General features: G+C 46.3%; 1 protein-coding gene across 2 annotated transcripts in view; it reads right to left on the bottom strand.

Moving 5' to 3' along the window:
* The window catches only part of CSMD2 (CUB and Sushi multiple domains 2), a 645,193-nt gene that overhangs the window by 151,547 nt on the left and 468,541 nt on the right, over nt 1-25,105 (bottom strand). For both annotated transcript variants that reach the window (XM_068537861.1, XM_068537860.1), the window contains exons 26-27: nt 9,526-9,728; nt 4,040-4,231 (exon numbers count right to left, since the gene is read on the bottom strand). In XM_068537861.1, the coding sequence (XP_068393962.1) occupies nt 4,040-4,231; nt 9,526-9,728 (395 nt within the window). The remainder of the gene's footprint in view (nt 1-4,039; nt 4,232-9,525; nt 9,729-25,105) is intronic.

Consider the following 25,105-nt stretch of genomic DNA (forward strand, 5'->3'; position numbering starts at 1 on the left):
TGGTCTGAAAACCTCAGGGCAGCACTGGAGGTTGGCGGTACTTTAGGCAAATAGTGAGCCCACAGGAATGGACATGGAGGTGGGAGCCAAGGGTACATCCAGGACTGAACTTTAGAGTGGCCATTTGCTTGTCCCAGAGCGGAGCTTTATTGCCTCAGTGTAGCTTTTACTCGGGGTGAGGTTAAAGGGCTGGATCAATCCCCAGCAGGGTCTCTTTACAAAATGGTAGGTCTTCAGACCAGGCCATTAAAGCCCTAATGTGGCTGAACACAAAACCCGAGGGGTCGTGAGTAGTGTGGGTTTTTTTCGGTGGAAAATACGTCTCAAGTCCCAACCTGAGGACCAGAAACACTCAAGTGGGCACCTATTAAATGTCAGACACAATGTACAGCATTTTAGATCCATTATCTCATTTCTGCCTCATAACAACTTGCTGAGCTATGGATTACTCTTCCTGACTCAGAAAGGAGGAAACTGAGGTTCAGAGAGGTTAAGGAACTTGCCCAGAGTCACTCTGAGACTCAGACCCACATCTGTCTGGTCCCAAAGTCCGTCATGTCCCCATTCTTCTGCACTGCCTCAGAATCGTTGGCCGTAGTGGGAGTGGAGAGGGCTGTCCCTCCCTGCAAGCTGGCAGGGGAGGGGCTCCAGGTGTTTTTTTTTGTTTTTTTTTTCCACACATTCTTTTGCTTTTAATACATTTCATAAAATTTATGATTGGTTTTAGAGTCATCTACTCTTTAAGTCATTTTTTGGGCTCATCTAATATCTTAGTTGTAACTTTACATACATTGTGAGTTTTCTTATTTGTACTGAATCTTTCTAAACATATTTGTAAAAATGTAAATGTTGGATCACTTGCTGATAGGTACCAATATCTCTATTAGAAAAGATTCATTCAAATTATTAGACTAACACAGAGATTAAGAGATTCTAGGAGCGAGGATGGTCCCTCGAGTCTGGTCTGCCTTGTATCTCACTCACTTCTCCACCGAACCCTCTCTAGACAAGATGGTTAGATGGATGGGACAGACTAGAGGCCTGCCTGATCAGGATAAAACCTTGGACTTAACAAAGCAAGCCACACAGCGCAATCCACAGAGAGTGGCCCTACCCAGTCCGGGCTAGGAACACAGTGACGCAGCCAGTGAGAGTAGGAAGCCCAGTCATGGCCGCGGTCCCAGCTACCAGGGCATCTTCCCAACAATGCCTCCATTCGGGCAAGGGCTGCTAGGCACGACCTACCTTTACAGCCCAGGGGTTCCTTCCCTTAAGCTGCCACACGTGGGGTCAATCTGGGTGTTTCCAAACTGCTCCCGTTATTCTTCCGCCAACCCCCAAAGTGCCCTCAGTGTGTTTGGGTTCGTGGCCCCCGCCCTGGCCCAGCTCCCTGCCAGATGGCTCCCCAGTATCGGACAGTCAGGCATCTGCTTCCCACTCAGGACCCCGGCGTGGGCCTCACCGCCCTCTGCCAGTTGTCCTCAAGGCCCTGGCTGGCCTCCTGGGCTGCTTCACCCACAGGACAGACAGGTCCTGCTGCTTGGGCGGGGCTGGCTGAGGGACACAAAGTCCCCCTTCCCCTTCTAGGCCCAGGCGCTGGCCAGCAGGACAACTGAGCTGTAGGAGACTAAATGAGGCCTTGGTGACATCCCAGTGGCACCCCATCCTTTCAGCGGGTACTCAGGGCTGGGGCTGGGAACCAAGCTGGACCAGAAGCCAGGTCTCCCTTCCAATCCTGGGCACTGGCACCCCCTCGCCCCACCGTCAGGCCCTGTCTGCTCCCCACTGAGTTAGAAGGAGAAGGCAGGCTCCATCCTCAGGCCCAGGCTTGACCTTACAAACCACGTTGCCCAGGTTGGACTGGGAACAGGTGATCATTCCAGGAGGCTAAAAAGCGGGCAGGCTGTGCCGACAGGTGCAAGTTGTGAAAAAGACCATTGATTTCGACGTTACACAGTCCTGGGTTCCAATTTTGACCTGGCTACCTCCTAGCTGTGAGTTTGTGCAAGACTATCCCACCTCTCTGAGCCTCTGTTATCTAATCTATAAAATAAAAAAAAAAGAGAAAGAATAGTGACGATAATGGCCTCTAACATACACAATGTTTACTATGAACCAGGCATGGTTCTAAGTGCTTTACAGCATTATCTTATTCAAGTCTCAAAACAACCCCATGAGGTAGGTACTATTATCTTCCCTGTTTTACAGGGCAGGAAAATGAGGCACAGGGAGATGAAGTGATTTGTCTAAGGCTACACAGTTTGTCATGGTGAAGCGGGACTCGAACCCAGGCAGTTGGAATCCAGAACCCGAGCTCTAAACTTACCGCACGGTGATTTCATTTGTGAATACGTAGGTACAACGTCTAGCCCAGCACCTATCATGGGGGACGCTCAATAAATGTTTGCTATCTCCCTTTGCTTCCTCCCTATAATGAAGGGCGATGAAGACCAGCCAGACCCATCCTGGCAGACTGCCAAGGGAGCTGGAAATGAGGGGCTTGTCACTGGCATTTCCAGACTGTTTGAGAGGACAGGCAGATGTTCACTTAGTTGCGAGGAACATTTCCCCACGCCGAGCGCAGAAGAGTGGGTAACGAAAGCTGAATTAACCTCTCTGCTCTGCTGGCTGCACGTTTACTGGGTCAGAGAGTTGAAGCAATTTCCCCAAGGCTACTGAACTAGTAAATGGAAGAGCCAGGAACTAAACCTGGATCTGTCTTCTTCAATATCCTATACTCTCTCAACGTATCACAACACATAGTTGAGAGCTGAGCTTGCTCTGGAACCCAGGTCTCACCTTCCTGTCTGCAGTACCTTCACGGAGATCCAACCACACATACCCATGCGGCTCCTCATTGCCACCCAGGGACAGGACTTAGTGTCAACACCAGGCCTCAGAGCATGCCCAGCAAAGGCCAGTCCTCAGACGCCTGGACAGCCCCTCCCCTGAGTCTGTGTGCAAAGAGGTGCAGGGCGTCGCTGGGGTGGGCAATGCTGGGGTGCATCTTGGGAAGTCCCCTGAGCCCATCCCCGGGGTGGGAATCAGTGTGGGAGGTAGGAAAATGAAAAGCTTTGCATTCAGACTGATGTGGGTGTGACTCTTGGCTCTGCCACATCCTGGCTCTGTGATTTGAGGCAAGATACTCAAAGTCACCTAAGCTTCAGTCTCCTGTACTGTAAAATGAGGGAACAGTACTCATTACAGAGAGCTGCAGGGAAAGTTAAGTGAGGTTTTGTAAGTAAATGTCCAGTTGCACACAGTAAGGACTCCACAACTACTGGTCTCTTCTAACAGCCATCGCTGATACAGCAGAGAACCGCACTCAGTATTTTGCCTGAGGAAAAGAGCCAGGTGGACATGAGCCCCTGGAACGTTTGTTTCCATCACTTTCTCTTTCTTTCCTGTCCTCCTCTCCCTTCAAGTTCCTTCCTCCTCCCAGCCTTAAGGAACTGGGGAGCAGGATCGATTCCTCAGGCACCAACCCTTATGAGCTACATGACCTTGGACACATCACAGAGCCTCCACTGCTTCATCTGGCAAATGGGGAGATTTAAGGACTGAGGACAGATCTGGAGAACCAAAAGCCAGGCAACCAATAATTTCCTTGCCAAGAGGAACAGCAAAGGTCTTTCCTTTACCTCCAGGTCTGTGGGTGCCCTTCTAGTGCTCCAGGTAATAGAAGGGTCATTTCAGAACCTGAAGACCCTTGCTACCCGAGGTGACCCACAGTCCTCCTTCCAATCTATATGGTCTGGGTCAGGAGAAGAGGGACAGGCACACCTGGCTTAAAAATCTTTGGGACCATTTTGGAGAGTGAAGAATTCATAGTGTGTAGAGTGTGGGTGTGTGAGTGCGAGTGAGTGTGTGTATACGTAGACATGCGAAGCAGAATAGACTTTGAGTTTTCTGCAACTTTCAGCTCTTCTGACTCTCCTGGCCAGGCTCAAGATGCAGCTGCCACTTAAGGGGGTAGGAGGTCTGGAGCACACAAGTGGTGGGACCAGAGGGGAGGGTTCACACTGCAGCTGCTTTGTACCGATGCACGTTGGCGGGCTGGGCTGCCAGAAGAATCTGTTCTCGATCTTCACACAGCTGATCTCTGCACTTCCCTGCAGCGCATAGCCGGGGTCACACTGGAACACCGTGGAGTCACCGGCTTCCCAACTGTCGCCACTCCGGCTCCCATTCTGGGGGACCCCAGGGTCATTGCAGGATGTTGCTGTGGACACTGGGATAAGAAAACAGAGGAGGAAGTGGGGTTGCCTAGGTGTCTGCCCGACAGTGAGGCTCCTGGCTCACCAGCCTCACTGACATCACCACGTCCATCACCAGGGCCACTGCTGCAATCTCCATCACCTCCTGCCGGTGTAACAGCGGAAGCAACAGCGCCACCATCTCTGTTCTCACGCCCATTACTGTCACCACCTCCACCACTACTTGTGACCATCACTTATTCTACTGGTACCCTCACCATCACCATCATCCACCTGTCCTGGGCTACTATACTATGAGTTAAGCATGACTGCACCGCTATGACTGTAGGACTGAGTTCAATTTGGTTTAACGATACAAGCCTTATTACATAGATCAGCTTTGCAATTTTGCAAAATGTAGCTAACATGATCCGTATGAGGGAGTGACAAGGTAATTAAGCATAAACTCCAATATTCAACCAGAAAGGTCTGCAAAGGAGTTTGGGAGTTGGCCTGCCTGAATGCTGAGCAGTGGTTGAGAAGATGCTTGGAGTTACTAAGGTAGGGTGAAGGTCATGTTCTCCCTCGTATGGCAAACAACCAACAACTCACCAGACTGAAACCCGAGAGGATTCTGGTGTTTGTAGCAAGTGACAAAGTAGAGTCCAAAATAAGTATAAGTAGTTGGGATGTATTAAAAATTCTAAAAACTCAGGGATTTCGGAGATGTTTGTAGTCTAATACCAGACAGCATAATACAGAGAAGGTGTTTTAAAAGCAAACATCAAATGAATGATGGAAGGGAGGAATAAATAATAAAAGGACGACTGAGGGAACAAATGGACAAAATGCAGCATGAGAAAACACACCAAAGGAAATGGTACAACAGGAACTCCAGAGAAAAGATTCTGAGGCAGCTGTATCAACCCTGGCTGCCTCCGCGGTCCCCGCCTGTGTCATCATTCACAGGCTGTGGTCGGCAGGCCCCAGGGATAGGAGGTTCTGGAGGACACAGGATCCATAATGTTCATTGGCTTGGAGGGTCAGTTTTTCTCAGAAATTCTGGGAAAAATAACTTTTACACTAAGACAAATGAATTTATTATGGAGTAGAATGTAAGATTCACATTAGTTCTTAAGCAAACCAGGAAGCCTCAGAGATTTTATGCTTCCTACATCCCTCAGATCTCCTGGGGATATACATTCACTCTCCTCTGCTATTAGGATGACTTCGGTGGAAAAGCCCAGGGCAACTGTATACACTAATAGCACTAATTATACCATCTAGGATTGCATGGACGAGTCTGGAGTTGGAGTATCTAATACCTTACACCCAGTAACGGCTAAGACAGTATGCAACAAACTGAGGTCCACAGCCAAATCTGGCTCTATGCCTGTTCTTACAAATAAAGTTTTATTGGAACACAGGCATGCTCACTTGTTTACATATTGTCTACAGCTGCTTTCGTGCTCTGACAGCAGAGTGGAGTTGTTATGACAGAGATCATGTGGTCCACAAAGCCTGGACTTTCACAGAAAAAGATTTACCACCTGTCCTTTCACAGAAAAAGCTTACCGACCCCCCGGTTTATGGTCTCTTACACTCTCTTCTTTTGAGATCACATTTTAAACCTACCCTTTGCTTTGATCCAGCTTTAAATCATTAACACCCTCAATGATCTGCTATCACTATGCTCCAGGCACATTGGTAAAATCTCCTTCCAATACAGCCAGCTTAGCCCCCTCCATCTCCCCCCTATCCCTGCCCCCAGGGGCCTTTGCACCTGCTGGCCCTTCTGCCTGGAATGCTCTTGCCATACATCTTCCTATGCCAGCTCCATCCTGTCATTCAGTTTTCAGCTCCAATATCCTCTTCTCAGACAGGCCTCTTTGATCACCTTCTGGGCTCATCCCTTAACCCCCTTCCATCAAATTTGTCACACTATCCTGTTTTGTTCTCTTCATAACACCATCTGTAATCATCTTGCTAGATCATGTGTTTGCCTCTTTATTGTAGATCCCTTGTGCATCTCTACAGGAATAGAGACCTTGGCTGTTTTGATCTCAACTGTCTCTCCAGGGCCTAGAGTGGTACCTGGCACACAGTGGTGTTCAGTAAATATTTCTTGGGTGAATAAATAAATGAACAAACTATCACCATCAGATACTTACTGAATTTATTTATAAAGTCAAACAAGAACCAATCTTCTTCCTACCCAATTAAAAACAGACTTAGCTTTCATCTCTAGCTTTACAGCGTACACATGTAAATGATTCCCTGGAAGAAAAATAGCTCACTCTTGTGACCATACTCAGAAAGATTATTTATAGGGGAGGCAATGGGGTGCGATGATTAAGGGCCTAGGTTTGGGAATCAGACACAGGCGTTTTGACCCAGGCTCTGCTACTTATTAACTAGATGACCTTGAATGAGAAACCTCTCTGGGCCTCAGAGCCCACATCTGCAACATGGATTAATGATGATGCCTGTACTTTATGGTTTTTGTGAAAATTATAAGAGATAATGTTGTAGAGAGTTTAGGGTGGTGCCGGCTCTATAGATGGCAGTGATTATGCTTTCCTCTCCTTCTGTGCTCCCTCTCACCTTTTTTCGTTCTCACTTTCTCCCTTTAATGCTCCTGAATGTGAGCTGCTTGGCAAAGCCTCCAGGGAGAGGCTGGATCCACGCAGTACACACAGGATGTTAGATGTTACACACTCAATAAAGCCAAGCCTGCACTAATCGTCCCTGGCATTTCTGTACAATCCCCCGTCAAACACACACTATAACGTTAACATGGGGTGAGCCGGTCTCTCTTCCCTAGGGTAGTGCTGGTATTTGCTAAGTGATGACAGCAACAGGGAAGGTGACCTTTTCCGAACCTCGGGTACACCAGCACACCAGGCCAGGTAGTTTTGCCCACTCCCCTCTCTGTGGGCCTAAGTGATGTTGAGGATGGCTTGCCCAAAGAAACTCTTGTGTTAGAGAGAAACATCCTTTCATTTGTTCAAGTCTTCCTGTGCCCAATGGTCCAGTAAGTGGTGAGTGACCTCCTGCTGCATACACACACTGTGCGGGAGTCTGATGGGCATGAGGTGGCCCCTACCCTCTAAGAGCTTTCTGTGAGCTGGCAAATAGGTGGCCAGCTCCCAGGCAAGGCCAGGTGCCTGGAATCGGCAACGTGCTGAAGAAATAGAAGTTGAGTGCTGGGGGTGCCATCGGCGACAGCAATTTGTTGTGAATGGGGAGCTTAGGAAGAAGTGGCATCTGAGATGAATCTTGAAGGACAATAGGGCTTCTACGAGTTGGGCAATGCATGAGAAAGCAGCTGAAGCTGCTGGGCGAAGGCATGGCTCACCAGAGCGCCCAGGGACTCTGTCCCAAGTGGCAACTGCAAGGACACATTGGAGGTCAGATAATGCAAATCCGCGGGGGAATTTGCCGGTACAATGATGGGCTCTTTTTTTTTTTTTTTCTTCCTTTTTTAAAGCCATACCCATCAGCTTGAGCACAGAGAAAATACATGTCTGGCTTAATTATTCCCCATTCTCCTTACCGCAGTGAGTGGACTGAGCTGTCTCTAGCATTCTACTCTCCTTACTGCTGGGAGATCCTTCTATTGCTTACCCCAGCAGTCTCCAAAGTTCGTTCCATGAAATGCTAGTCTCTTGAGATGGCCTAGAAAAAAGTCATCCATGATGAAATATGTTTGAGAATTGTGACCTACCAGACACCTTCCTAATGCATCTGCATTAGCAGAACAAATGCTCTCGGAGGCTCCGAATTACAGATAACTTCTTTAGGTCTGCCTCAACCTAAGCACCTTCCTGACATGACTTGATCACACAGACTTCCTTTTCCTTTAAATACCAATTAATTGTCCATGGAACCCCTGGGAACAGGTGTTGGGAAATGCTTATCTAAAATGACTCTCTTGTCGCCCCACAGTGGGACCCTAACCTTAGGTGAGTTCAGTGTTACTCATTGGTTCCCGGGGACCCTCTTCATGGGTGAATGGGTGTGGGGATTTCCAGTCAGAAGACTCCCAATGAACTCCACAAGGAGCTATTCCTCGAGAGGCTGGCAGCCTGCATGAGTGTTAAGTGGGCAAGTTAATGAGTACTCAGGAACATGATCCTGGAGACCCTCATTTGCCACACACGCTGCTAAATGCTCGTCTCCATGGGGAAGACAAAGGCAGGAAAGAGCTAGAAGTAGGCTCTGTAATGCCATTACAGCCTTACTGGTGCTAGAGCTATACCCAACCACCCTTAGCTGATACACCTACCAGGTGAGAGTGTGGAGGCAAAGCCACGGCCCAGGTGCCACACAGCCTCGCTCTGGCATCACCATGGAAACCCCCCTCTCACATACACGCAGTGGAGTAAGGAGATGGTAATGAAGACAGCTGCTGTATAATAAACATAAGCATAGACCGAGGCAGAGCCACTCGTGCAGGGAGATGAGTGATGGAAGAGGCACTTCAGAGGAGATGAGATGATGCATCCCAGGGAGAGGCAGGACCAATCATAGAAACGAGCCAGTGTTGGGACTTGGACGTTTGAGCATTGCCCATTTTTGGTAGCTCTCTGTCATGCTCCGCCATAACTGGCTACCGCAGTACATAATTAATTGAATTTAGATTACTCATATTTGGCTTCCAGTCCTTACTGAGATGTGCACCAAACTAAGAACAAGAGTGTGTGACACGTCAGCTCAGCTCTTCTGTGACTGTGCTCCAAACCAGTGTCAGCTGTCCCTCCCCTGCCTCCCTCCCCACTCTCCACGTTTCAGCCACAGTGGACCACCCTCCACTTCCAGAGCCCGTTATCCTGCCTCTCACACATTCACATGCTCTTTGCACCCAGGATGCCCTTTTCTCTCTTTCTCATCTAATAAGGACCCACGAATCCTCCAAGTCCAGCTCCATGGCAACTCTACATCCACGTCACAGTTGACTATGCCCTCCTTGAAATACTGTCTTTTCTTCTGTAACTTCTACTCATCCTTCCGGTTGGAGCTTGGGCATCACCTTTCCTGGAACATCTTCCTTGATGCTCCAAGGTGACCATTATAGCTCACATTTCTCCCTCCAGATACTTGTTGATTTGTATGTCAGTGTCTATTCACCTACCTGTCTCCCCTCCCCTCAGAGCAAGCTCGGCACAGATATCAGAACAAGCACTACCCGTGGACCAGGCACAGAGCAAATGCTCAATAAATATCTTTACCCGAGTGGAGAGATGGAGGAAAGAAGGGACTTGAGGGAGGAGGAAGGGGGGTTACGGCAGGACCGATGGATGGAGGTTGGCGGAAGGTGGGCACAGACCTGAGAACTGAATGGCAAAACCCTGCTTGCTGGTGAAGAAGTCGGTGCTGAACTGCAGAACGACCAAGTTGAAGGTGCTGTGCAGGTCCTTGGGCAGGGCCGGGCCACTGAGCTCCTTCAGCAGAACCCCACTCTCCACGGGCCCATCCCAGATGCGCAACACGTCATGGTGCTCCTCCGTGTCAAAGACCAGGAAGTGGAGTCTGAATGGAGAGAAGAAGCAGGTGGTCACTCGGGGCTCAGCCCCTTCTTCCCAGGGGCTTCCATTCAGGCAAAGTCATACACCTAAGAAAGACTCGCAGGAAGGAAGAGGATTAGAGAGAATTATCCTCTCAATTTCCATCCAGCCTGCTCCACCCATTGGAGGTCACTAGAAAATGGGAACAAGGGTGAGGGAGGATAGATTGTGTGCATCCTGTTTATTATTATGGAGCTTCCTGTTGCCACTGTAAAACCCCACCCATCTCCTCAACTCTACACGGCAGTCCCCAGGCCTCGCTCCTGAGCCCCTATCCATATCATTCTAATTGGAAGGGGATGCTGAGAAGGCAGGATCTGGGGATAAAGGATAGAGGTAAAAAAACAAATACTCAGTCAAAAGCCCAGCAAGTTATTTTGCGGATATTGACAAATTGACTCTAAAGTTTATATGGAGAGGCAAAAGATCCAGAAGAGCCAGCACAACATTGAAGAAGAACACATTTGGAGAACTGACACTACCTAATGTCAAGACTTACTATAAAGCTACAGTAGTCAAGAGAGTGTGATATCAGTGAAATAACAGACAAATCAATCAAAAGTCCAGAAATAGACTCATATTAATATAGTCAATTGATCTTTAACAAAGGAGCAAAGGCAATACAATGGAGCAAAGATAGTCTTTTCAACAAATGGTGCTGAAACTACTGGACATCCACATGCAAAAATGAATCTAGACACAGACTTTATACCCTTCACAAAGATTAACTCGAAACAGATCGCAGACCTACATGTCAACGTAAAACTATAAAACTCCTAGAAGATCACATAAGGGAAAACTCAGATGCCCTTGGGTATAGTGACAACTTATTAGATACAACACCAAAGGCACAATCCATGAAGAAAACAAGTGATAAGCTGGACTTCATTAAAATTAAACATTGCTGCTCTGCAAAAGATAACAAGATACCAAAATCTGAGGGTGCTCAAATTCCTTATACAGAATGGCCTAGTATTTGCATAGAACACCTTCCTGTATACTTTAAATAATTTTTAGATTACTTATAATACTTAATACAACATCAATGCTATGTAAATAGTTGTAAATATAATGTAAATGCCATGTAAATAGTTGCCTGTGCACGGCCAATTCAAGTTTGCGTTTTGGAACTTTGTGGAGTTTTTTCAAATCTTTTCCATCTGAGGTAGGTTGAATCTGTGGATCCTGAACATGCAGATATGGAGAGCCAATTCTATACAAAGAATTCTTAACACTCAACAGTAAGAAAACAAATAACATGATTAAACAATGGGCTACAGTTTACCAGATACCTCACTAAAGAAGATATACAAATGACACATAAGCATGTGAAAAGATGTTCCACATCATATGTCATCGAGGAAATGCAAATGAAAAAAGCAATAAGATACCACTATACACCTATTAGAATGGCTAGAATTCAGAACACTGACAGCACCAAATGCTGATGAGGATGTGGGGCAACGGGGACTCTCATCATTGCTGGTGGGAATGCAAAATGGTACAGCCACTTGCGAAGACAGTTTGGCAGTTTCTTACAAAACTAAACACACTCTTACCATACGATCCAGAAATTGTGCTCGTCGGTATTTACCCAAAGGAGTTGAAAACTGATTTCCACGCAAAACCCTGCACACAGATGTTTACAGCAGCTTTATTCATAATTGCCAAAACTTGGGAGCAACCAGGATGTCCTTCAGTAGATGAATGGATAAATAAACTATGGTATATCCAGACAATGGAATATTATTCAGTGCTAAAAAGATATGAACTATCAAGCCTTGAAAAGACATAGAGGAACCTTAAATCCATATTACTAAGTGAAAGAAGCCATTCTGAAAAGGCTACATACTGTATGATTCCAAGTATATAACATTCTGAAAAAGGCAAAACTATGGAAATAGTAAAAAGGTCAGTGATTGCCAGAGGTTAGGTCAGCGAGAGGGGATAAACTGGTAGAGCACAGAGGATTTTTAGGGGAGTGGAAATACTCTTATGATACTGTAATAGTGGATACATGTCATTACACATTTGTTCAAACCTATAGAATATGGGCACGAAGAGCAAACCCTAATATAAACTATGGATTTTTGGTGATAATGATGTGTCAATGAATGTAGGTTCAGCAGTTGTAACAAATGTACCACTCTGATGGGGGATGCTGATAATGGGGGAAGCTGTGCAGGTGTGGGGCAGGGGGTGAATGGGAAATCTCTGTACTTTCAGCTTTGCTGTGAACGTAAGCCTGCTCTAAAAATCTAAGTCTTAAAAAAGGTGTGTGTGTGGGAAGTAAAGGTCAGGGGTTATGGCAGGATCTTCGGGAAGCTGGTCCAGCTGCAGTGGGAGCAAGGGTAAGCCTACATCTCTGCTTCCCAGAGCAGAACTTGGATACCAGCCTGTCTCTCTGTCTCTCTCTCTCTTAATCAATTTTTTATTTCGGATTAATTTTAGGCTTACAGAAACGTTGCAAAGATAATACAGAGAATTCTTATAGACCCCTTACCACTTCTGCCCTTGTCAACGCCTTCCATTTCCCTGGTACATTTGTCACAACTAAGAAATCAACATGGTACTATGAACTCAACTCCCGACTTGATTTGGATTTCACCAGTGTTTCCACTGATGCCCTTCTTCTGTTCCAGGATCCAATCCATTTATCACTATATCCTTTTAAAAATGTATTTTAAAATTATAAAAATAAGATATGCTCAAGGCAGAAAAAGGCTAACAATATACAGATGTCCTGAATTTTTAAGAAGTCTCTCTCACACAAACCAACCTGTTCTCTAGAACTTTCCACTTGATATTAGGTTTGGTGCAAATACTTCCAGATTTTTTTCAATGTGCACACATACATTCCCCCCCCGCAAATGGGACTATATTTTACATAGTTTTATGTAACTTTCTTCACTTAATACTATATAATGGAGATATGCATCTACTTCATTTTTTCCTGTAGAAATGTACATTGCTATATTTCACTATTTCACATAAGACTGCAAGGAACATTCCCATCTTTATGGAGTGGTTCACATTTATGTTAATATTTCAGTTGGCTTGTAGGAATACTTTGGTCGGGGGGACGGGTATACAATATATTTAAAGTTGTTGATAAATCCTGCTCAGTTATTCTCTTAAGTGATTGTGTCAATTTACATTCCCCCCCGAACAGTATTCATATGACTGTTCTCTCTAAACTTCACCTTACCAATATCAGATATTACAATGTAAATATATTCTATATTAATATACTTGCCCATCTGCTAAAGCGAAATGGAATCTCACTAGTGTTTTAAATTTAGATAATTTAGTAAGGTTGCGTATCTCTGCACGTATTTATTGGTCATTTGTATATCTTCACATCCTTTACCCAGCTTGAGTTATTTGTCTTTTAAAATTCTGTTCACACATTATAATTTTTATTTATTATCTTTATATATTTTTATTTCTCTTTTATATATTTGTTGCTGACATTTTCTCCCAGCAGCTGGTAGGTATCTCTTTTTCCTTGAAATTTTGTTTATGGTGTCTTTTTTGGTATAGAAGTTACTCATTCTATGTAATCAAATGTTAATATTTTCCTTTAAGGATATTGGATGTCATGGCACGCTTGGGCAAACCCTCTTCTTCCCTGTATGATTAAAAAGCAACACTTTAATACTTTCTCAGCACTTGTGTAGTTTCATTTGTTGAGGTTTATCGGTTCATTATTTTTTCCAAATGGACCCTCAATTATCCCACCACCTACCTAAAGTGGCCTCTTCCATGTTCTATCAAAATGCTCTGCTTCTTTCCTCCTTAGCATTTATTACAGTCTATACTTTATTTATTTGTTTACTACTCCTCTCCCCACCTAGAACATGACTTCCACGAGCGCGGGGGCAGGTCCTCTTCACTCTGGAAGCCCCACTGCCTGGGCTACGCCTGACGCTTCTGATAGCGCTCATGAGTACCTGAATGAAGATGCCTGTGCCTGGATAATCCAGGCTGTCTCTCTCAAGGGGTTTGAAACCTTGGCCACGGGTCTGAGTCTAGACTCTCCTCTGTTCCAGGGCTCCCTCCTTTGCCGTGACAGGATTCTAAATACTTGAGGTACCAGGAGCTCAGATACTCGGCTGATTTCAGTTTTCAGTCTCATATTTTGATATTCTTACAGGGCAAGCTCCCCTTCGTATTTTTCCCCAAAATTTCTTAGCTGACTTCCCAAATTTATCCTTTCAAATTCCTCCAAATCCCATGGATACTATGATTGAAATTGCACACACTTATTTATTTTTAAAAAAAATTTATTTTATTTATTTATTTACTTTTGGCTGCATTGGGTCTTCTTTGCTTTGTGCGGGCTTTCTCTAGCTGCGGTGAGCGGGGGCTACTCTTCGTTGCGGTGCGCAGGCTTTTCATTGCAGTGGCTTCTCTTGTTGCAGAGCACGGGCTCTAGCCGTGCGGGCTTCAGTAGTTGTAGTTTGCAGGCTCTAGAGCGCAGGCTCAGTAGTTGTGGCGCACGGGCTTAGTGGCTCCGCAGCATGTGGGATCTTCCCGGACCAGGGCTCGAACTCGTGTCCCCTGCATTGGCAGGCGGATTCTTAACCACTGCACCACCAGGGAAGCCGTGCACACACTTACTGATTGACTCGGGCAAATTGATATCTTTACGTTACTTATTTTCCCCAGCCAGGAACACTGTAGATGTTGTTAACTTATTTAGGGGTTAGTTTAGGTACTTTGGTAAAGTTTTATGGTTTTCCTCTTTGCGTTCTTCCTCTTAAGTTCAATTTTTGGCTTTCAGCTCCATTGTGAGTGGGATTTAATTATTAGTTCCATATTTATTGTTGGATATATATATATGTATGTGTGTGTGTGTGCGTGTATATCTTATTTTCAGTCACTAGTTAAGTTCTAACAGGCTTCAAGCTAAGCTCTTGGATTTCCTAGGCAGACCCTTTTATAGATACAGGTGGAGCTTCCTCAGTACCAGAGCTGTGTGGGTTTCCTCAATGGTTGTATTCTCATCCCCCTGGCAGGCCTCTCCTCCAAGGACTTCTGATGAGTGAAAACAGATAGGCTTCTCTTCAAGGCGTTTAGGAGGGAACAGACTGGCAGACTGGGGCCCTACACTTGGTTGGAAGGGGAGAAGGAGCTCCCCAGGAAGCAGAGCAAACAAGCATCCGCCCTGCCGTGCTAAGCTGCCCCTGGCTTCTCTGCTTCCTCCATGGTCCGTGATGCACTGGGAAATCGGCAGCCGCCTGCAGGCGCAGACCAAGTGGTAGCTGTGTGGTGCTGCCGGACGTGCTCTCAGGGAAGAGAGGTTCTCGTGGGCCAGGCTTGTCATGGAAGGAAGGAGACGAGGCTAGAAGTTTGGGCGGCGTGAAAGGGAGGGTGTTTTCTTTGGATGTAATAACACAAGACAAGACCCAGAGGCAGGGGGGAGGTTAAGGTACCTGGGAAGACAGGCGACGTCCACACTGGAGTTCGGGTGGCATGAGGATGTCATGGGGACAGAGCTGGATTGAGAGAGGGACATCAGTATTAGCTAGCAGAGTTGGGGTTTTATCCTCTTCTGGTTAGAGACCGACTGAGGTCCCTGAGGGTGAATAATGGAACGGATGAGTGAGTGAATTGAAGAATGAACAAATGAAATCCCAGAAGGACCAGACCGATGGGAAGTGTGAAAAGAGAGAATATGTACACTAGGTAGAAATGAAAGAAAACATATTTATACAACCCCTGTGTTCAAGGCAACTTCACCTTATCCCATTTAGTCCTCACAGCACCTTTATTTTGCAGGTAGCACCGTTCCCCTCTTTAAAAATGAGAATACTGAGGCTCGGAGAGGTTAAATAACTTGCTCAAGGTCAAGGGCCGGTCAGAGAGCGACACAGAACTACTTTATATAATTACAGTCCGGGTCAGACTTTGGCGCTTCCTCTCTTTCCCCTGACAACGCTGCCTGCGCCTCCAGAAGAAAGAGGCTGTGGCCGAGAGCCAGGCCTGCTCCAGAGAGGCCCCATCAGTAAACAATAGTTTACATGTGAATCATACACAAGGTTAAAGGGCGGAGATTTAAGACCCGGAGTTAAAAGTGCCAATTCACTGCATTCAGCTTAACTGATCTGTTAATCAGACAAAGTCAAAGGCTTGGCGTTGATGAGGTCAGCAGAGGCGGGAGGAGGAGGCCAGAGGCCTGAGGTCCTTTGCAGGCAGAAACCAGGCAGCTTGGCCATGGAAAGGAGAGAAGCTGAAGTTCCGGACCTCTTACTGCCTTCGTTTATGTAAATGCCTTCCGTGTGTCAGGTGCTGGGAGATAATGGCGAAGATGACAGACAGGGTGTCATTTTCCAGTTGTTTCTGGAGATGGGCAATACTTCTGCACACACAACCCCATCAGAAGACCATCAGCTGTGGGCAAATGCGATGAAGGAAACAGCAGAGCGCTGAGATGGAGCCACCGGCTTAGACAGACTGGCCAGGAAGACCTCTGCACGGAGGTGACATCTAAGGGAGAGGAGAGGCTTAAAGGGAGCCAGTCACGTGAAGAGCAGGGCAGCGCAAGAGGCGGGAGGACGCTTTCTGTGGATAAAGGGCAGCATGAGCAAAGGCCCCGGAAGGGAAGCAGCTCGGAGCATCAGAGCAACAGAAAGGCCACTGAGGGCTGCCCTGGTGGCGCAGTGGTTGAGAATCTGCCTGCCAATGCAGGGGACACGGGTTCGAGCCCTGGTCTGGGAGGATCCCACACACTGCAGAGCAACTGGGCCCGTGAGCCACAGCTACTGAGCCTGCGCATCTGGAGCCTGTGCTCCGCAACAAAGAGAGGCTGCGATAGTGAGAGGCCGTGCACCGCGATGAAGAGTGGCCCCGCTTGCTGCAACTAGAGAAAGCCCTCGCACAGAAACGAAGACCCAACACAGCCAAAAATAAATTAAAAAAAAAAAAAAGAAAGGTCACTGAGGCTGTCCCTGGGCCAAGAGAGGTAGACAGAGGCCAGGTCTCGTGGGGCCTGGTGGGTCGGGGGAAATTTTGGATTTTATTCTATGGGCTAAGGGACGTCACTGAAGGATTTTAAGCTGAGACCTTACAAGATCCAATTTTCATTTGAAGATCACTCCTGCTGCCCGGATAAGAACAGCCTGGCAACGGCAACGGCTCATGCAGGGAAATTAGCTAGGGGGCTACTACAGGTGCTAGTGGCCTCTTTCATGATAAATCCTTGATGCTAGCCAGTGAAGCTTTGCCAATCTGACCACTTGGATTAAGACTCTCACTGAAGACGTTTTTCACCCCATAGAAATCAAAGTCTATAACATGCTAATTAGAGGTTCTCATTGATAGGGATAATTCTGGGCCCAAGCAGACATTTGGGTTTGCCTGAGCAGCTCCCCTGCAGGTGACCATCCGGTCTCCTTCTGGCTTTTGAAATACTGAAAACCATTCGAGGGTCCCGCGCCCACCATGCTGTGAGAAGGTGATCCTTCATCTTGACGCCTCACCAGTTTGCGCTCTTGTTTCTTTGGGCCACAGACACAACACCAGCCACGGAAGAGGGAGGGGGCCTAATGTGCACCACGCTCTGTGCTGAGAGCTGCCCAAACATGGAAGGCTGTGTCTTTGCCCTGGAGGCTGCTGCCGTTTATTGAAAGAGACACACACAACACAATAATACGTGCAGGAGGTGCTGAAAGCGTGGGATAAAGTGCTATCGAAATAACCGGACGAAGAGAAGAACTAATCATTTGTTGGAAATCTACGTGCCAAGTACTTTATGTATATTTTCTAATATCCTCATAACAAGCCTGTAAGTTGGAGCCTACTTTTGCCATCTTGCTGATGTGGGAACTGAAGTCCCGGGGGTTAATTGGGGAGACTTGCTGAGGGTGAGGGGGGTGTCAAACAGCTTGTAAGGGTCAGAGGGTGTATTCAAACCACGTCTGTCTGGGACCAAAGGCCTTCTTTTACATCGTCATCTTCTTCTAATTGAGAGAGGCAAGGAAAACTTCAAGGAGGAGATGTCTTTGAAGCAGTTTTGGAGAAATAAAAGCAAAGCACAAGGAAAGTGAGAGAGGAAGGTGACTGCAAGAGAGAGAACAGCATTAGAGGCACACAGAGTGTGCACCCAAACTCCCCCTCACCCTTTCAATCCACCTTTTCCACCAGGGCCAGCTGACATTTCTGAACCATGTATCTGACCAGTCATTCCCCCTTTCCCTACAGAATAAAGTCAGGCTTCCTAGGGGATGCTCCAAGCCCTCCATGAATAGCCCCAGTTGCCTCCTCCTCTTCCTCTCACTCTTTACCCATTTTCTTCTCTTTCTCTGTCTTCAGGGACTTCCCTCTGTCTGGACGTTTCCAACCCCTATACGTGCCCTCACACCACCTGTAGTGGCTTGAATGGTCTCCCGCCAAAAGATATGTTCAAGTCCTAACCCTCGGTCCCTGTGTATGTAACCTTACTTGGAAATAGGGTCTTTGTAGATGTCATCAAGTTAAGATGAGGTCATACTGGAGTAGGGTGGGTCCTGAGTCCAATGACTGATGTCTTTCTAAGAGAAAGGAAAGGGAGATTTGGATACAGAGGCACCGAGGAGACGCAGGGAAGAGGACCATGTGAAGATGGAGGCAGAGACTGAAGTGATGCATCCACAAGCCAAGGAAGGCCAAGGAGTGCAGGCAACTCCCAGAAGCTGGGAAATGAAACTGATTCTTCCCTAGAGCCTTCAGAGGGAGCGTGACCCTACTCGCTCCTTGATTTTGGACTTCTAGGCTCTAGAAGTGTGAGAAAATAAATTTCTGTTAAGTCATTCGGTTTGTTACAGCAGCCCTAGTAAACTAATATACCACCTGAATAACATGTCCCAGTAGATCCCCACCTCCAGTTGGTAAGCTTTTCCATGGGCTTTTCCATGCCCTCCCCATGGCCCCAATCTCGTGAGATGCTCTTTCTGTGTGCTCCTGTGTATCAGAGTCATCCATTGAATAACCTGTCTTACTGAGTTCCTTAACTGTTGTGTTCGTGTCTCCTTTGTGTTTGTATCTTTGGTACCCAGCACCAGGCCTGACCCACACTAAGCTCCCGGTTTGGGTGAGCTGATGAATAAGTGAATGGCTCATCAGCTTTCGGGGACGCCCACAGTTCAGCCAAACTCACCCACTGTCCGTGCTGTGTGTGCCACTTGGTGATGGGCAACTTAAATCCTATGTGCTAAGGAAGATACTTCCTATTTCACTGGAGGTTCTGACATCTCTCTTTACTGCCCACATCCCGCCCCTTGAATCTATGTCTTTGGCATCCTATCACCACCATAGAGATAGGACCTAGCTGCACAGACCCTGGGCCAGAGATGGCTGCCTAGTTTAAAGCCAGGAGACAGGGAGATGCTGCAGCCCGGGTCTCGCACTCTCCAAATACAGCTCTACAAGTCTTCTGACCAATATTCACACATCCAATCAATGAACAGTAGGCAATGGGTACAGATACCACACCAGGCACAGGTGATACAGACAGGAGCATGGCTTGTTTCTGCCCCTAGCTGTGGTGTGATAAGTACTATGGTACAGGTCCGCACAGAGAAGGTCCCACCTCAGGCCAAGGGGTGAGGCAAGGTCCCCGGAGGAGGGAACAACTAAGCTGAGTCTTGAGAGATGAACAGGATTTTCCAGATGAAGGGGGTGGCGAGGAGTGTGAGAAGGAAGGGGAATGCCGGGCAGAGAAAAGAGGTTGCTCAAAGACACTGATGGGATGGAGAGACGGGGACCCCTAGGACAGTACAAGTTCTTCAGGAGGACGAGAGCATGGGTGCAGGTGGGTGAGACCTGAAGCCATGGGTTTGGACAAGCCCACTCAACGATTATCAGTGTGGGCAGCACACAGAGAAGGGTGTCCTGGAGATCCATGGCATTAAGGATGAGCAGGGGAAGGAGACTAAGAATGAGTGGAGGAGGTAGAAGGTAAACCAGAAAAAGGTGCAGCCCAAGGAGTCAAGAGAGGAGAGGGGCTTCCCTGGTGGCACAGTGGTTAAGAGTCTGCCTGCTAAGGCAGGGGAGATGGGTTTGAGCCCTGGTCCTGGAAGATCCCACATGCCGCGGAGCAGCTAAGCCCGTGTGCCACAACCACTGAGCCTGCGTGCCACAACTACTGAAGCCCACGTGCCTAGAGCCCATGCTCCACAACAAGAGAAGCCACCGCAATGAGAAGCCCGCGCACTGCAACGAAGAGTAGCCCCTGCTCGCTGCAACTAGAGAGAAAGCCCTCGTGCAGCAACAAAGACCCAACGCAGCCAAAAATAAATAAGTAAAAAAGAGAGAGGAGAGTGACTCCGGGCAGGGCAATGATGTCCAACTGTGGAAGAAGGCAAGGCAGGCATGGCCTCTTCGATCCTTTCTATGGTGCTGGGTCAGGGCTGGGGGCAGAGAGGGGGGAGCCCCGTTTCCAAAAAAGAGGGGCCTTGAGTTGGTCTCAGCGTCCTAAATCTGCCTGGGGTACAGCCTGGGCTTTCACTACTGACAAGTATGCTAGCTCAGCTAATGAGCCCCGCTGGTCTCTGGTCCTCTTTCCCATTCCCCAGGGGGCTGCCCAGAACCTCTGCTTGCTCTCTCTGGAGCTGGGTCTTCATGTCAGATTGGCTGCCACTCCCTTTAACTGCAGGGCACCCCGACCGTGGGGCCATCCCTGTTCCGGGATCTCTGTACACCTTTTCATCATGGTGTTTCCGCAGAGTCCCACCTTCCACCACAATGTCCCAACAGCAGCTCTCCAGGTGAGGCAGCCCCTACCTGGCCCTCACTCCCTTACCTCTGCCCACCAGCCCACCACTAAGAGGCCCCCTAGGCTTTGCGGGTAAGGCTCATGACACTCAGCTTCAACCACAGGAAGAGAATTACTGCCAGAACTTTCATCCAAAAAGCTAGGAGAGCATCAAATTGTCATTGTAGGGGGCTGCACCCCTTAAGTGCTGTCCGCAGACAAACTCGAGTCTGGGATTATGGTTTTCAGCTCTCAGTCTGAAGGAAACTTTAACACATTGGGCATTTCTCGGGTACCGCCCACCTCCACACTTAGAGGTGGTTCATCTGTATCCGTCGCACATTAGAAAAATGCAAAAACTAGAAAGGAAAAAAAATCACAGCATCTTTATATGTTGATTTCACTTGCCTTCTGACTGGGCCCCAGAATATGAAAAGGCTTTGGGTGCTTCCAAGCAACTGTCACCACTGCATGAACACAATGGATGTTGCACCGGGAAGAAGAGTCGTAACAGCGGATCTTTACATCAGGGGAAGATGGCATGTGAACGAACAGCTGCTGCAGCGGGGGGAGGGGTCAGAAATCACTCCTGTCCCCAAACGAGAACGCAGCTTAAATTATCCTCAGTGACTTTGGAAATGACAATAAGAAAATAATACTTGTCTCACAAAATGCCCCCCTCTGAGCCACGGTGCAGCAAACCAACAATTAAACCATGATTATAATAGCAGACAATAATAATTAAAGCATTGTGCCATCCAAAGAGCAAAAACTGAGAAGACAGACCAAAGCTCAAAGCAAGCATTGGTGTCTAGAGCAAAATTAGAGGCTGTCCTTTCCTGGTGCCAGCTGGTATTGGGAAGACCGAAAGATTCTTCTTGCGTTATTTTCCTAAGTGAAAGAATAAACCTGGGCTTCAGTCACTGAAGAAGCTGCAGTGACGGATGTTCTGGGAGGCTGGGCAGTGTACAGATGCAGCACTGAAGCTACTGCCCTGTGTTTCACTCTTCCTTGCTCAGTAACCTTGCACCACTTCTTTTCTCATTATCTTCGCCCTGTAAATGAAGGCTCTGTGACTGCCTATTGTTGACCAGAACCTGCCCTGGAGGTGTCAGGGACTCTGTGAGGGGCAGAGGTGCCTTTATCCTTTTTTGAAGAAATGTTTTCCATGAAATGAAGCTCTGCCTCCCAAAGAGGCTATTTAACAAAATGGCTACGGGGTCAAAGACTTGGGTTCAAATACTCATTCTTGATAGCTAATTGAGTGACCTGACAGAGCCTCAGTTTACTCCTCTGTAGAATGGCAGTAACATCATCTATCCAGCAGTGTTGTCAAGAGGATTATTGTAAATGAAATCACAGATAAAGTACCTAGCACTGAGCCTGATACATAATATCAAATCAAAAGATGGTAAAATCACCTAAAACAAATTCCAGTTTAGTTCTATTTTTTTTATAGTAAGTCCCCTACATATGCACCTTCAAGTTGTGAACTTTCAAAGATGTGAATGTGCATTTGCGTGTCCAATCACATAAGTTAGTTCACGTGTCTGGTGTACAATGTCATGTGAGTGCATGCTCTACAAGTGGTTGTGCTTTTGTGTACTTTACTGTACAGTACTGTATAGAGTACAGTAGTACAGTACCGTCTCCCACCTCCTCTCCCTCCTCCGGTCAGTAACTCTTCTTGCCTGTTTACTCGATGCCAGCCCCTGTACTGTACTACTGTACTTTTCAAGGTACTGTACTGTAAGATTAAAAATGTTTTATTTTTTGTGTTTGTTTTTTATGTATTATTTGTGTGAAAAGTATTATAAACCTATTACAGTACAGTACTCTATAGTCGATTGTGTTAGTTGGGTACCTAGGCTAACTTTGCTGGACTTACGAACAATGGGACTTACGAACAATGGGACTTACGAATGCGCTCTGAGAACGGAACTTGCTTATATGTAGAAGACTTACTGTATTTGTTTTACTCCATTAAGAGAGATATGTTAGTCTCCTATGGCTGTCAATTTCTTCTTGTTTTTCTGACAGATTTTGCTTTGAGTTTTCTTGTTAGGTTATTTGGTGCATAAATATTCATGACTGTTGACACACTTGTGGACTAAGCATTTTATCACGTGAAATAATTCCCTCTGTCCCTTTTAATATGTATATATATTTTTTAACCTTGAATTTTACCTTTATTTGGAAAAGCAATATTGTGACCCCTGTTTTTATTTATGTATGTTCTCATGCTATTCCTTTGTGTCAACTTTTTAATATTTTATTGTTCTTCTGTTTAGCAGCATTTTTTTTTTTCTTTACCTAACTTGAGAATCTTTTTCTCTTTTTTCCAAGTTAATATGGAAATTTAACTTGTGGGCACCAGCTCAAGGCTCCTTACAGCTCCCTCCCTGCCCACAGGTTGGTCAGTGAAAGCTCCACACGTAACAGTAGAGGCTTCCTTTTCCTGTGTGCCCTCATCTCGGGGCCTCCCTCTGGGACGCTCACACATCATTCTGCCCACTCCTTTTGCAGACTCTTAGCTCAGCATTTTAGTCTTGCACTCTGCTCTCCCACTTGACCTTAGTTCTTGGCTGATCCTTCAATCCTCCCCCAGCCATCCTGAGCTCCTGCAACCCTGGCCTGCTCCAGGGACCACCTCTTCTTCTCTTATTTTCTTCTACCTCGCACTGTGGAGTGGCCAGACAAAAGTGAATTTATACTCATTTCAGAACTGATACGTTTGTTCTTGAAGCAGCGATGATGTTGTGTGTTCACGAACTCGTTTCTTCTTCCACCTAGGCACAACCTCCCTTATAATTAGGTGAGCTGGGAAATGTGTTCTGGTCAGTGGGATGAGGAGGAAGACCTGACTCTTAAAACAAGTTTTGTTCTACTCTCTGATGCCTTCTCTTTTCCTCCTCAGCTGGCCAAATTTGAGGACACACTGGAGGACTGTGAGGGTCTCATGTGAAAGGAGCCTAATATAGGGAGACTAATAGAAGCTTATCTCCATCAACCTGTTTTATGCTTTTTGTTTATTATGTTTTCTTGCTATTTCCTTTTTCTTTGTAACATGTCTTAGTTTTCACATTTCCTTCAGTGATTTGCAAAGTATACATTTTGTTTTTAATAATACTTTAGGCATTTTTAAACATTTTCAAAAGTATTCCTAAATGGGCATTTTCTCTAATTATCAATTTTAAGAAAAATAATAAGCACAGGGAGATCAGCTCAGTGCTTTGTGACCACCTAGATGGGTGGGATAGGGAGGGTGGGAGGGAGATGCAAGAGGGAGGGGATATGGGGATATATGTATACGTATAGCTGATTCACTTTGTTATAAAGCAGAAACTAACACACCATTGTAAAGCAATTATACTCCAATAAAGACGTTAAAAAAAAAGAAAAAGAAAAATAATATACCATTTCACTCTCCTTTATGTAAGACAGAAAGGCTAAAAAGATTTTACTTTCCCCTCTGCCTTCCGCCAACTATCAAAACACTGACAATACAAGCAGGGAGTATAGACTCAAATTAAATACTGTCTTTCATGGTCATCATGTATAGTTTTTTTCCTAAACATCTCAGTAGGCTAAAAATTATGTCTGTTTTAGTTTCCTGTGGCTGCTGTGACAAAGTACCACAAATGTGGTGACTTAAAACAACAGAAATGTATTCTTTTGAAGTTCTGGAGGCCGGAAGTCTGAAGTCAGTATTGCTATGCGGAAATCAAGGTGTCAGCAGGGCTGCACTCCCTCCAGAGCCCCTAGGGGAGAATCTGTTCTTTGCCTCTTCCAGTTTCTGGTGACTGTTGGCATTCCTTGGCTTGAGGCCTCATCATTCCAATCTCGGTGTCCGTCTTCATATCACCTTTTCCTCTGTGTATATAAAATCTCCCTCTGCTTCCTTCTCATAAGGATATATATGATTGCATTTAGAGCCCATCCAGATAATCCACGATAATCTCCTCATCTCAAAATCCTTGGTTTGACCACATCTGCGAAGATCCTTTTACCAAATAAGGTAATGTTTACAGGTTCCAGGCTTTAGGGCCTGATAACTTTGGGGGCCTGCTGCCCTGTCTTTGCAAGTTCTTCAACAAGCCCGGGTGGGCAATTTTCTGTGGCTCTTGTGCATATTATATCCTGGCTGAATCAATGATTCTCCAAAGGCTTTGGTCTTTGATGTTACAGAGAAGAAACTTCAGGAGGGTTGGATTAGTTGTGATTATTTATCGTAAATGGCTATTTTATTTGCTGAGGGCTGATTGTGTGCTTACCTGTGTGTGTTTTGTCAAATGCTTGTAGGGGTTTTTTGTTCTCCATGGAACTGTTCCATTTTTCATCAAGTTGTATCTTATTCATTTTGCCTGGAACTCAGTGAGTCCTTTCAATTCACCAAGGATAAGAAGAGTTTGCCATCATGTGTTTTATTGTACCTTTTGTTAATTGTTCCATTTGTTAATTGTTCTTCTTCATTTATGCCGCCTGGATTGGTGCTCTGTCTTCCACATTTGGCAACTTTTCTTTCGTTACTTCCCCACCTTCACACCTTTTCTCTTCCGTCTCAGAGAGATTCTCCAGCTTGTCTCCTATTTCAATGTTTTTATTTC

This window comes from Eschrichtius robustus, chromosome 3, assembly GCF_028021215.1.
Source record: "Eschrichtius robustus isolate mEscRob2 chromosome 3, mEscRob2.pri, whole genome shotgun sequence".
NCBI lineage: Eukaryota > Metazoa > Chordata > Mammalia > Artiodactyla > Eschrichtiidae > Eschrichtius > Eschrichtius robustus.